This window comes from Halichoeres trimaculatus, unplaced genomic scaffold, assembly GCF_033239565.1.
Source record: "Halichoeres trimaculatus isolate MK-OKI-2021-1 unplaced genomic scaffold, fHalTri1.1 fHalTri1_scaffold_10, whole genome shotgun sequence".
In the NCBI taxonomy this organism is placed as follows: Eukaryota; Metazoa; Chordata; class Actinopteri; order Labriformes; family Labridae; genus Halichoeres; species Halichoeres trimaculatus.
Genome location: NW_027437187.1, coordinates 12611028 through 12624740, shown reverse-complemented (window position 1 = coordinate 12624740; position 13713 = coordinate 12611028). Strand labels below are relative to the sequence as shown.

Here is a 13713-nt window from a genome sequence, read left to right as displayed (position 1 = left end):
ATACAGTTAGGGTTAGGGTTAATTTAGGGATGTGGATACAGTTAGGGTTAGGGTTGGGGTTAATTTAGGGTTGTGGATACAGTTAGGGTTAGGGTTAGGGTTGTGGTTAGGGTTAGGGTTAGGGTTAAATTAGGGTTGTGGATACAGTTAGGGTTAGGTTTAGGGTTAAATTAGGGTTGTGGATACAGTTAGGGTTAGGGTTAGGGTTAATTTAGGGTTGTGGATACAGTTAGGGTTAGGGTTAGGGTTAATTTAGGGTTGTGGATACAGTTAGGGTTAGGGTTAATTTAGGATTGTGGATACAGTTAGGGTTAGGGTTAAATTAGGGTTGTGGATACAGTTAGGGTTAGGGTTAAATTAGGGTTGTGGATACAGTTAGGGTTAGGGTTAGGGTTAAATTAGGGTTGTGGTTAGGGTTAGGGTTAGGGTTAATTTAGGGTTGTGGATACAGTTAGGTTTGTGGATACTGTTAGGGTTAGGGTTAGGGTTAAATTAGGGTTGTGGATACAGTTAGGGTTAGGGTTAGGGTTAAATTAGGGTTGTGGATACAGTTAGGGTTAGGGTTAAATTAGGGTTGTGGTTAGGGTTAGGGTTAAATCAGGGTTGTGGTTAGGGTTAGGGTTAGGGTTAGGGCTAGGTTTGCTGGAGTTCAGGGTTGGTGTTATGGATTGTCTCAGTAATTCTTTTTCAGAATTGAATTTTTATCCTTTTTACTAGTGATCCTTCAACTTCAACCTTCATTTTTATTCATTTTACTTTCATTAATCACATTTTACTCCTTGTATATTCTGTGTGCTCCTGCTTCCCTGGCCAAAACACGTTAACAATAGTTTTTATTGGAGCAAAGAAGGCTTGTGTTACACATTTCCGTTATTTGAGCCCACATACACATTTGAGCCCATTATGGCAATGTGAAGGTGTGTGGTAGTCTGGTTTAATGAAGTATTGTCTGTAGATAACAAACACTGCAGTGACACTACCAATAAACATGGCAGACAAGGTAACACTTGAAAAACAAAAGCTCCACGTTTCTTGAACAGGTCTGCATTTAGCTCATGGATTCATTACTTGTGAATAAATGCACACCACACAAAACTTCTTTGTCATTTGTTTATTTGTTTTATCTTTTTTTTCTGTACTAGATTATTGCAATCTGGTTAATTCACATTTAAAAAGCAGTCATTGACCAGACGCACTGAAATCGATGATATTCATTTTTACAATAACTGTTATAGGCCCCCATAGAGACTGGAAAACCCAATCCAAAAAAAAGAAACATCTGTATGATTTTCTGCACTTTATTTTGTTTGATGTCTTTTTTTCATAATATTACAAAAGGAAAAAAATATATAACAATAATCATAAAAAGGAGAGTAGGGGTAAGAAACTCAGGAATATTACGACTGGCAAAACAAACAATCACAACACAGCACAAGTACCTACTTACGGCGAGAAAGAAAAGGTACAAAAATGAAAAAGAAAGTAAGCGCGTATGGCAAAGAAAAGTCAAAGAAATCAGCTCCTATGAAGTTAAATACAGTAAGCAACTGAGGGGACGAGAAAGTGAAGCTTTTCTACTATCTATTAAAAAATCCTAAAAGAAAGGGTGTTTTCCTGCTTTTTTTTCTTTTCTATTTGTTAAAAAAAATAAAATGCCTGACTTGAGGAGCGATGGGTGAGTAGAGAAGATGGGAGAAGGGTAGAAGCTGGTGTGTGGGGTTGGCAGGGACAATAAAAAATACTGCACGTACAATACCTTTTTTCACATCTCTCTTTCCTTCATCTGGCTCTTACCGTTTCTCTCACCCACTTTCTCCTTTCTTTATTTAATAGCATATCCCATTAATATTCCTTTCCCCCGCTGCTCCTAATAGCCGCGCCCAGTGGCGCGATCGTTAGAGTTTTACATGTGAGTAGCAAATGACACTTTGATTGGCTGTGATGTGGAGATGGGAGTCCCCTGCCGGCTCCGGGTCGGGGGCCCCGGCTGAGCCGAGAGATCCTGCCGGGCCTCGGTCTCACTGCGCGTGCTGACTCAGTGTGTGGTTCTGCAGGGAGAGAGGGAGAGGCAGAGATAGAGAGAAAAAGTGAGAACACATGATGAGAGAAATAATGGGCTACGTGAGCATAGTGCTTTCCACTTGCACCCCCATCCAATAAAAGAACAGAAGAGAACAGAAACACAACTGCCTCCCACAGTACAGACAGCAAGGCCTCCTCGCTTTAAACATAGTCTGATGAAAGACGAGGAAGAACAAGAGAGGAGAAGAGAGAATAGGAAGGATGAAAAGAAGACAAAACAGGACAGGCAGACGAGAAACCGCATCACAAAATCCTAGGTACAGTACTGAGGTATTGTTGTCTCACAAGAGAGACTTTTATTAAGGGAGAAGAACATTTGAAGAGCGTACGATTTGAGAAAATAGTACAAACAGGTCCTCAAACACTGACACACAGTTTGTTGAAAGAATTTCTAACATTTTGAAATCTAACCTGTGTTTAAAAACACAAGTTACTTTTATAGGCAGTTATGTTTGTGAGACTTTTGCACATGATGGCGCATACATGAGTATATCTATAGAAACAGCACCTGGTTTAAGACGTAAACGCTCAGAAGGTGTTTGTTCTGTTTTTGTTTTATTTCTTATCTTTGGGAACTCGGTGCCTCCATTTGTTTATTCAGATGTGTGAAACCCTCGTGTCTTTTGATATTGTGATTAATATTTTACAGAGACCGTCTCCATACCTCCGAGACGCCTACACTCACATCTCTCCAAAGACATCAGCGCACTTCACATCAATACATAATCACAATGCAAAAAAAAGGAGGAAAAAAAACACCTTTTTACAAAATTAAAATTCACAACAGCCGTGAGAGCACACAGGGAGCGCTGCAGCCATCTCTAGGTAAGAATAAGAGTGGAGGAATGGAGACTAAATGATGGTTTAGCATGCGTCAGAGGTGGAGGTACACAACAGCAGACACACACACACACAATAGGAGGCCTGTATAGGGTGAGAGTCAGACAAGTAGAAAACAACCCTGAGCAAAAACATGCACATTTTTTTAGTAATAGAAATACATACACATGGTAACATACAAACACATATACACTCTTTCTCCTACACACCACACCCACCACACACACACACACACACACACACACACACACACACACACACACACACACACACACACACACACACACACACACACACACACAATAATTCCTCTGTGGATGTTCCATATCAGCTGCAGTGTGGGACTGAACTCTTGATAATCTGGATTTGCTGTTTTGGAACTTAGCTAGCATCACATCTAAAGCTCAGGGAAACTGTGTGTGTGTGTGTGTGTGTGTGTGTGTGTGTGTGTGTGTGTGTGTGTGTGTGTGTATGTGTGTTTGTGTGTGTGTAAGATGATTGGAAAGATTTCTCTGGGAATTTACTCGTGTGTGTGAGAGTGTGTGTGTGAGAGAAATTTCCACTTGGATGTTTTTCTCCTCCTCATTTTCCCCAGATCATTCGGCTTTCTCCCAATGAAACCCCCCCTTCTCTTCTCTCCTTCTCTGTCACACACACACACACACACACACACACACACACACACACACACACACACACACACACACACACACACACGTGCACAAATAAATTCCCTATGAAATCTTTCCCTATCATCCCTACTTCTTCACACACACACACAACACACACTATTCCCAGTGAGATCTTCCCAATCAACGCCCCCCCATCACCCCCCAAACTCAACCCTTCACCACCACTAAAAGCAGCTTTTTCAGATTAATCGCTCTCCCTCTCGCTGATAGGCCCCACTACGGAAAAAAAACAGGGACAAAAAAGAAGAGCGGATGGGAGAATAAAAAAGAGGAGGGGATGGGGGGATGAGGAGAACAGAGAGATGAGGGGGGGCGGGTGGGGACAGAAATGTGAAGGATTATACGTGGTTTGGGCTTGATAAATACTTATTTGTCATTCTATGGCCCTTATCTTGCTGTGCATGTTTCGTTGAGCCCTTTGGTGTGCAAGTGTGTGATTGTGTATGTGTGTGTGTGTGTGTGTGTGTGTGTGTGTTGGAGAGGGTAAGAGGGAGACAGAGGGAGTGTGTATTCTGTGTTTTAGAGTGTCTGGCACCCGGCTTTAGAGGCCAAGCTAGCCTGTCCGGGGGAAAGCAAAGGGTATTAATGTCCTCGACACACACACAAGAGAGACATCTAGTCACAACACACACTCAAACACACACATTCACTCGCACAGTACAAGGGTTGAGGAGAAGTGGGAGAGTAAATGAGAAAAATAACGACCAGGACAAAAAATGAGTGTCCGTGTGTGTTAATATGTGTGTGTGTGTGTGTGAGTGTGTGTTTGTGTGAAGGCCTCTCTAGTGAGGAAGCAGATCTCATTGGGAGCCACTGACCCCATTATGAATGAAAACCCTCCACTCTCACTCTCTTTCCTCTCCTTCTCCTTTCTGTCTGCTTCCTCTCACTTTGTCACTCGCGCTCATCCTCAGCCGCTCCGCGCCATCAGCTGCACTCCCCCTAACGGCCAGAAGAGGTCAGGCTCATTCCTCTTAACGTGACCAGGTTAAACAGGAGAGAAGAGGGGAGAGGAGAGGAGGAATGATGGGAGGAGAGGAGAGGACGGGAGACAGTAAAGTAAAGGGGAGGAGAGAAGGGGGGGGCAGAGATAAAAAGATCTGGATCCTGTTTCCGGGGACTGAACATCCATGTCTGGCTTTCGTCATCACGCACTTGACTTGTGTATGACCTCTAAGAATCGGGCCAGATGTGGGGCATCAGAATTGTGAATAAAGAGGAGGAAAGAAACGCAAACAGATGATGTAGAGGAAGGATCTGAGGTGGATTTGTCTTGAAACTTAAATGCTAATCAGCAGCTCTGGATTAAAAAAGAAGGAAGGATGGAGGGATGAAGGGTCCAGAAGCAGGAGAGGGGAGTGTGTATCTGTGTGTGTTTCCCTTCAGGTTCTTTGGGTCCTGCTGCTGCTGCTGTATTGATTTGTAGATGGAGAGAGGGATGGAAAGGAAGGACAGGGGGAGAGGAGGGAGGGATGGAAGGAGGGAGGCTGCGGTCACTCCCCGGAGGAGCCTGGAGCACTGCAGTGGACTGCTGGAAACAGCCCAGAGGAGAAGAGAGGGGAGAGATGAGAAGGAGGGATGTAACGGACAGATGGATGACAGCCTGCGATGCAACACACTTCATGTGGCAGACACACAGACACCTCCCAGTTACTCCTCTTCATCGTCGTCGCTGGGAGCTCTGTATTGATTATGCAGAGCTGCAATCGATCAGAAGTGTGTGTTCCAGTGTGTGCGCGCAAGTGTGTGTCAGAGTGTGACATCTGCTTTACAGCAGAGTAATTGATATATTCCAAAGAAAAATTGTGTTAACTGAGGCTCTGGGCCGATGTGGTCAGTGTTCAAACACGCTGCCTGTTTCTGCTCAGTGTGGATGTTTCTGAATAGATGCTTCAGTGGAGGGACTGAGTCCTTCTTCATGGATGTGTGTAAGACTTTACAACAAGAGCAGAAAACAGCTGACAGGATGAGTAAACGTGAAACAAGGCGCATCAAGGAGATGTTTTCAAAAATGTGAGAAGAAATGTGAGCTTGATCCGGGTTAAAGTATCGAAAATACGCTCATGGCACCTTAAACATCCACAAAACATGATCCGACGGGAGGGAAATATCTTGTTTTAGGCTTTAATGTAGCATTTCTTCAGCTGTTTTTCGATAGCAGGGGGTGTGTGTGCCATACTGAGAACAGCCCGTCTTCCAGGCCAGGCCAGACCAGACCAGTCAATACAGAGGCCTGTCATTGTTTTTCCTAAACTGCTTAGAGAGAGCGGGGCTAAAGCCTGCAGAGCCCTGAGCCCAGGGGAAATATGGCCCTGTCGCATTACCCGCGCACAAAACTGCCAGGAACACACACACACATACACACACACACACACACACACACACACACACACACACGGGAATGTATTCACAGACTTGCACTTGCAGAAAAGAGCACATGCATGCACAGTCACATACTGCCAAGAATAAAATGCAAAGAATACACAATAGTACACACACACACACACATGCACACACACAGTCTCGTGGGCATAGAGAGCAGGGTACGACAGAGGAAACAGAGAGATAGGGCAGAGAAATCTAATCTGCCTCATCCTGCTCCTCTCTGCCATCTACATCTGCATTACACAATAACCACTGGTGTGTGTTTGGGCTGCAGCGAAGACACTGGCTGATGTGTTTCAGATCAATGAAGGTGCACCGCTGTCACCTTCAATAAACTGTACATGTGAGTTTATGTGCTGCAGAGTAGATGTTTTTCTGCATGTGCCGTCTGGTCAAAGAGGGAAAGAAGAACTCATCTTATAACATCTGATCAGAGTCGTGTAACAATCCCAGACATGGTGCTGTCCTTCATCATGAGCCAAGTGATTTCAGCAAAACGAGATCTACAACGCTGTGTAATGATGACAACTGGACCTTGAGTGTCTCACAGACTCAGGAAGAGGAAGAGCTGCTGCTGCTGGAACAATGCGGTGTGTCTGTGAGTGTGTGTTAAGAGCAATCGTCAGTGGACTCTGTCAGTATGTGAATTTGTGTCAAATGTGTGTGTGTGTGCGTGTTGGTGTAGTGGGGGTATTTGGAGGTAATCCAAATGCTGTGTCTGAAAAAGAAAGACCATGAGACAGACAGAGAGGGACCCTCTCTATTGCTGTTTTTAACACCAAATGAAAAATCACCTTAGTCGCCTAGTGGTCTTCTTTGGGTTTCAGTGTATTTATAGCTCGAGTTGACATTCTTCCAACAGAGCTAGTCTATGTCTGCGTGTGAGTGTGTGATTGTGTGTGTGTCTGGGACTAGCAGATGGGCTGTCTTAGCCCTCTTCCTCTGCTCCCTGGCTTGTCTTTAGCCCCACCTGTCCAGGACAGGATGCTGCCTTGGGAGTGGATCGAAAATAAACACATCCCCAGGCCTCAAAGTCCCGCCGACACGTATTCCCTGCTCCTCTTCCACCTCTACATTTCCCTCTGTCTGCATTCGTCACTGTCTCTACCCATTACTTCCCTGTCTCTCCTCCTCCTGTGGTATTTTAACTCTGTGTATGACGTTGAGATGATCCATCAAACTCTTCTTTTTCCTGCTCTTTCAAGCCAAGTCGTGATGATCCCTGCTTCTCTCATTCCTGAAAGCCACCCGGGGTGACCTCTCTGTGTTCGTGTCCTGTTTGGAGCCGTCCCTCCCTTTCTTTCTCCAAGGGGACTTCCCCTCTCCTGTTGCTACTGGCCCAAATAGCCAGGTTTGGACCAGTAAACACAACCCAAAATACACACACAGCATGGAGAACACATTCACAGACATACACACACATGCAACGTCAAAGGCAAACACACATGGATCGGCACCAGGTTCACAGCGTAGGTGAGGGCTCCCTGCTGGAAGCTGTTACACAAACCAGGAAGTGACCTCACCTGCAGCACAAATAACTGATCATTCCTGAACACTGCATGACACATTTGAGTCACACTGTTAGGAAGAAAAATGTGGGTATGTTCACAAAAAAATGAATGATTACTCTCATTTTCCCTCCTACAGACACACAGACAGAAAGACACACACACACACACACAAACACACACAGAGTGCAGTACTGTCAGGGATGAGGAATGTGGTCCTTGTAGACTATAAAGCTGAGTGCCAGATGAGGACTGAAGCCTGCAGACATGGGTGACAAGACAGACAAACACGCACAAAGCTTCCAAAAAACACTCTGAAGAAAAGAAAGCAGCAAGACGCTGAACGTACGCCATGTGTGTGAGGAGGCGCGAACACACATGAGCTCACACTGTGCAACACAAAACACGAGCAGACACACAGTAAATGAAAAATGTGTTTAAAGGTTACAGACGAACAAATAAATGCATAGCCATGATCAAACACACACATGAGCTCACAGCTCAGCAGAGCGTGCCGGCTTTCCGTGTCACTGTCATATTACTGCACACACCCAATCCCCATGAGTCCCTAGGGAGCCTGCGTTTTTGATTACTATGCACCCTAAACTGGCAGAAAGGCAGAAAGATAAACAGAGCATAGATGTGAAGATGGATGAGTGTAGAAAGAGAAAGAATCAGGCTGGTTGATAGGTGACGGGCAGGGATAAATGAAGGAGAATGAAGAAACAGAGTGAGGAGGACAGTACAACACTGTGCAGAATGTGTGAACATGAGTTTGCCTGAGGAATCCCTAAAGCACAGACCGAGAATACGTATTCATGGGAGTTTATCATAAGAATCCTCATGAAAAGATCTGTAATATTTGACACTTAAGGCCTTGATAAAGATTACACAAAAATCTGTATATTGCGCTGTAGTCCCCATGTTGGACGACTCTGGTTTAAGGCCGAGCCATACACAGTTACTTCATGTCATTCCCCTCTTTTTCCTCTCAGTTACTCTACCCAATGTCCTGTCTTTTATTAGAAGCATAAATGCCCCAAATTAAGAAAAAGGGAAATACCATTTTAGTTGGAGAAAATCTGTGGAGATGCAAGAAACTGCACAATACAAAATTTGAGATTCCCAACAAAGACTGATTCACATTTTCCCAAGTAAAAGTTCACTAATTTTTGTTTCGTTTCAGTGGTAGTAAACCAACTGTTAAGGCTGTGTTATGCTCTCTGCACAAACGTGACACACGGAAATGAGACGCACGAGAGAACGCGTGAGGCTTTTATGCTTTTTAAAAACCCGCGCAATGTCCAATGGTGTTCATTCCCAAACTGCAGGGGGCAGTGTATCACAAACATACATCTTCCAGAGTACTAAACAAGACTCTAAGAAGTCACATCTGTCACTGAGATTTTTTTTTCGTTTTTTTTTTTTAACCGATTCCTCTTCTCTGCCTAGAGTGGCTGCAATTTGACGCCATGAAATATTAACCACTCTGTTATCATGGTAATCTCTGTGTAAAGAGCACACTGATGCCTGTATCTTTCTCTTTTCTTTTTCAAACACTTCCTATTGTCATCATGTTTTTACATTCAATACAAATCTTTTAAATTGAACATAGAGATGACAATGTTATACATTTTTGTAATTGATATGGTGTCAGAAAAATGTGACTCTCAACTATGTGACAATAAATAGATTGATGCATAAATTGATGATTAGGTAATGCCTGTATTTCTGCACTTCAACCACTAAGAGATTCTGTTCTGCCATCTTATCCGCCTGTCTCCATCCGGTTGGTAAGAAATTTTTGAGTGTGCACAGCGCAGACATTTCCTGTGTGAATAGGATCGCGCGAAGGAGTGTAGGTGCAAAAATGACGTCACTCGTCAATCGTCAATCGTCAATAAGCCTTAGACAGATCATCCCAACATAATCTGTTAACATGTCCACTTGGTCAGTTGGTGTTTTTCAAGTTCTTGCCCATATTAGTTTATTATTCAGGATGGTCTGAATTTGATCTGATTTTTTTTTAAATTTAGTATACCTCCTAATGTCAAACCACCACATCAGTGGGAGCTTGGTGTGACCACTTACACTGCAAAACTGAAATCTTATCAAGTGTTTTTGTCTTATTTTCAGTAAAAAATTCCTTTTTAGACTCAATATGAGCCAAATTCACATGACCAATCCAGAAAAATGTCTTGTTTAAAGTTATTTAAGGACAAAAATAAGGTCTGTATTGCTCATAACCAGTAAAAAAAATCTGCCAATGGAACAAGAGAAAAGTTACTTGTACTAAGACATTGTTCTAGTCTCAAGGAAATTTTCAAGCAATTTTTTCTTGTTCCATTGGCAGATTTTTTTACTGGTTACAAGCGATTCAAACCTCATTTTTGTACTCTGATAACTTGAAACAAGACATTTTTCTGGATTGATAAGTTGAAAGTGGCTCATATCGAGTATAATAAGACAATTTTTACTTAAAACAAGACAAAAACACTTGATAAGATTTCAGTTTTTTGCAGTGTATTCTTCTACTTGGTTGGAAAGGAAGGGTGACACAAGTAGTTCTGATGAAAGTTTAAGTTGTGCAGATGAGCACAGCCTAAATTCTTCTTCTAAATAACTGCAAAACAAAAATAAAGCCCTGCACTGTCTCCTTGGAAGTTGAACTCGGTTGGCTATTAGATATTGTTTATGAATCTTTCCACAGATCCACACTAATGAATGACTTGAATGGTTTACTTGTTGATGTGACTGGACGTTGTGTGTTTGTGTGTGCTGTGTGTTTTTTGGCAGGGCTGATAGAACACAACGCCATGCAGAGTCTGTCCTGTTCTGTGACACATTGCCTGTGTTCACCTGTCACACACGCTCACGCACACAAACCAAATGACAGGAACATGGTCCAAGCTGTTAGGAGCCCTCCAGGTGCTGGCTCACATTGTGTAATGCCTTTGTATCTGTCCACAGTTCGGTTTGTCTGCGTCTCCCTCTTTACCTCAATCAGCTGTCTTTGTTTCGCGGCGTCTGCCTGTTCATCCCTTCACCTCACATCAAAGCAACAAGTAACTTTCGACTCATTCCTCCCCCCCTCTTCCTCTCCCTTGGTCTGACCCCCTGTGCATTTCTTTTACTGTTTTCTGGTGACTTCCTCAAAGCAGAAACGCAAACACATGCAGGTGTACACAGGCATTTAAATATAATATTTCCAGATGATTAACTGGACTCACATTGTGATTTTCTTTCTTCTATCCAAATCCAACATAGACAGAATGTGCTTTGCATTCTCAGTGTGGAACAAGGAACGCTGCAAAACTACCAGCAGTGTTAACAGCCACGGACACAATTTGTATGCAATTTGTCCTCAGGTGGTCAGAGGGAGAAAGCACAGACTGAGGACAGTTACACGCACAATGAGAATGACTTTTTACAAAACACATGGCTGTTGATTTATGGTCATGTCTGACTCTAAATTCACCAATGTACAAGAACAGAGGAATTAGTGGTTGAATCTCATGATACTGGTCGTACAAACAGTGTTGATGTCAGGGTAGCTGTTGTTAAATCAGGTAAGGATTTGTCTTTTTCGCCTTTTTTGCTTTCCTCTCTTTTGTTGTGGATCTTTTTTTGTTTCTGTCTTCCCCTGCTGCAAATACTTTCAAGTCCAGGGATTAAGGGAGGTAAGAGAGTGTGTTTGTGTGTGCCTGTGTGTGTGTGTGTCCCAGGTCCCCATTCTAATAACACAGAGTCTCCCAGTGAGTGCTGGGGCAGCTGAGTGCGCTCCCCTGGAACGCCACAGGGATCTTCGGATCAAATTCACACACACACACACACATGCGCACACACACGCATACAAGGGAAAAGGATACATAGATCAGAGAGTGCACATTTTGACTCGAGACAACACACACAACTGGCTGCAACACCCAGACAATGAAGAGCACATGCACACACACACACACACACACAAATGCAGAAATAAACCCTATTGCTAGTGCAGCCACATCCACACCTTTCCATAATTCAGTTAGAGGGAGACAGTGAGGCTCTTCAGACAAAGACAACATTATTCACAGACGGACTACTAAACACAGCTTGTCACACACACACACACATGCACACACACACACACTGCCCTGAGCTCAACTGCAGGCACTGAAATGTCCACAACACTGTTCTCCGCTCTGGATTAACAACCAAAATATAGACTTTTATCATTACTTTCACTCTGAGGGAGTAGCTTGATATATTTCCATCTATCTACCCGATATGGACAACATACGCTCCCTGCTGAGGAAATACACCAGTCTGGCCGCATATGAAAAATGACATGATAGCCGTTGTAGCTCTGTGATGATGGAAAGTGGCCCAACTGTGATGAAATGTGAGATAAAATTGCTGTTTGTTTGTCATAAGTAAATTATCCTGCAGGTGCCGGTCGAGCTGAGGATTTGTCCATCTCTTTCCTATCTGTTGGGCAACCTCTTCCTTTGTTTATGCATCCATACTGTGTAAACGTTATATGTTCTTTAATCTGGTCTATGAAGGAAATGATCCGTGCCGGTCTTTGTGGTTGCGTGCACGCACAACTCTCAAATATTCAACACCATAGGGACTCTGGGAAGGAGGAAGATTCGTCAGAGGGAATCAACACACAAACAAATGCAAATCTCACAGCTATCCATTTATTCATCTGACCGGCAATCTGCCCATCCAGCTGTGTTTAAATATTTACCAAAGCTAAAGGAAATCATGTAGCACAATGGACGCAAGGGTCGAGTGAAAGAATGAGAGATGAAGAGAGGGCATGGAGGATGCACTGAGGGTAGAAACTGCAGTACAGCACCCCCTAGGGGCTCTAAGAAAACCTTAAAATATATCAGGGAGCACCACAGAGGAGGGAGTCCAGACTTATTTAGAGCAGAATGACTATTTTCAACAGGGCTCTCTACTATTAGAGATAAACAACTCCAACAAACAAACAAACAAACAATACACGCAGTGTGTATTTGGATGCTGTGTAAATAACATGAGTGGTGCCCTCTTGTGCTCTTTATTTAACTGTTTGGAAACATGTATGCAGTGTTTCTACTGCTATGCTAATTGCTTGCTAAAGAAAGAAAGAAGGAAACAGAGAGAATAAGAAAACTTGTGTGTGGAAGTCTGGGAGTAAAAGCAGAGGGAGAGATCCAGAAGGACCTCACTGATCAGGGCCACAGCATTTCTTATTTACACACACACACACACACACTCATGCAGACACACACCAAAACATCTCTTATTTACCAGCTTACGTCTGCACTATTTATGGGGCACTGGGGAGAGGCACAGAAGAGAGGAAGAGAGGAGAGGGGCTAAAATATGCATAGGGGCTGGTTCTTCTGGGACAGACGGGGGGAGTCAGAGGGAGAGGAAGACAGAACCAGAGGAGGCAGGGGGAGAGCAAGAGAAAACTGTGGTGTGTATGAGGATGAGGTGAACAGAGAAGTGGAAGTATGTGATGGAAAAGGTGGAGGGGAGAAAGTGAAGGTCTTTCTATGCTAAGGGAGGGATGAAGATGAGACAGAAAGAGTGCAATCAGGAGGGAGAGCGGATGATGCAGCGATGTGTCTATGCAGCAGGGGCCCTTGGGTGCATGTGTGAGGAAGAGAGAGTGAGCTGGACATCGTATGGCCCCTCTGAGGGGGTTGAAAGAGGCCAAAGCCTTTTCTAGCTGGCCAACCAGCCTTCTTCATCCATCCACACCTCATTAAAACACACACAAATTACCCCATTCCACTTTCTCTGGCAGATGCATCTACTTACACACACACACACACACACACACACACACACACACACACACACACACACACACACACACACACACACACACACACACACACACACACACACACACAGACACACACACAGACACACTCACACACATGTGCTAACAGCTAGCAGTGGCATTAACCTCCATGGTTGTAGCTCTCCATCTCCCCCAGTCAGCCTTTCTGTCTAGCCCACTTAGAGAGCCCTCCCATGGGGCGATGGAGCTGTGGCAGGTCAGGCTCGGGCTGCAAGTTTTCACACACTCACACACACATAGACACACTTGGGCCAGGACCAAAGAGTAACAAGATGGATATAGCTACAGTGCAGTAGCCAGAGAGGAAGAAGTACAAGGAGCTGAGGGATAAGAAAAAGTTGAACTGAGCTAAACT

At 43.9% G+C, this 13713-nt stretch overlaps 1 protein-coding gene across 2 annotated transcripts in view; it reads right to left on the bottom strand.

Annotated features, from left to right (window-relative positions):
- Window positions 1-1106: 1106 nt before the first annotated feature.
- znf423 (zinc finger protein 423) overlaps window positions 1107-13713 on the bottom strand; it is a 170543-nt gene continuing 157936 nt past the window's right edge. For both annotated transcript variants that reach the window (XM_074677441.1, XM_074677442.1), the window contains one exon: window positions 1107-2048. In XM_074677441.1, coding sequence (XP_074533542.1) covers window positions 2019-2048 — 30 coding nt within the window. In that variant the 3' untranslated portion in view covers window positions 1107-2018. The remainder of the gene's footprint in view (window positions 2049-13713) is intronic.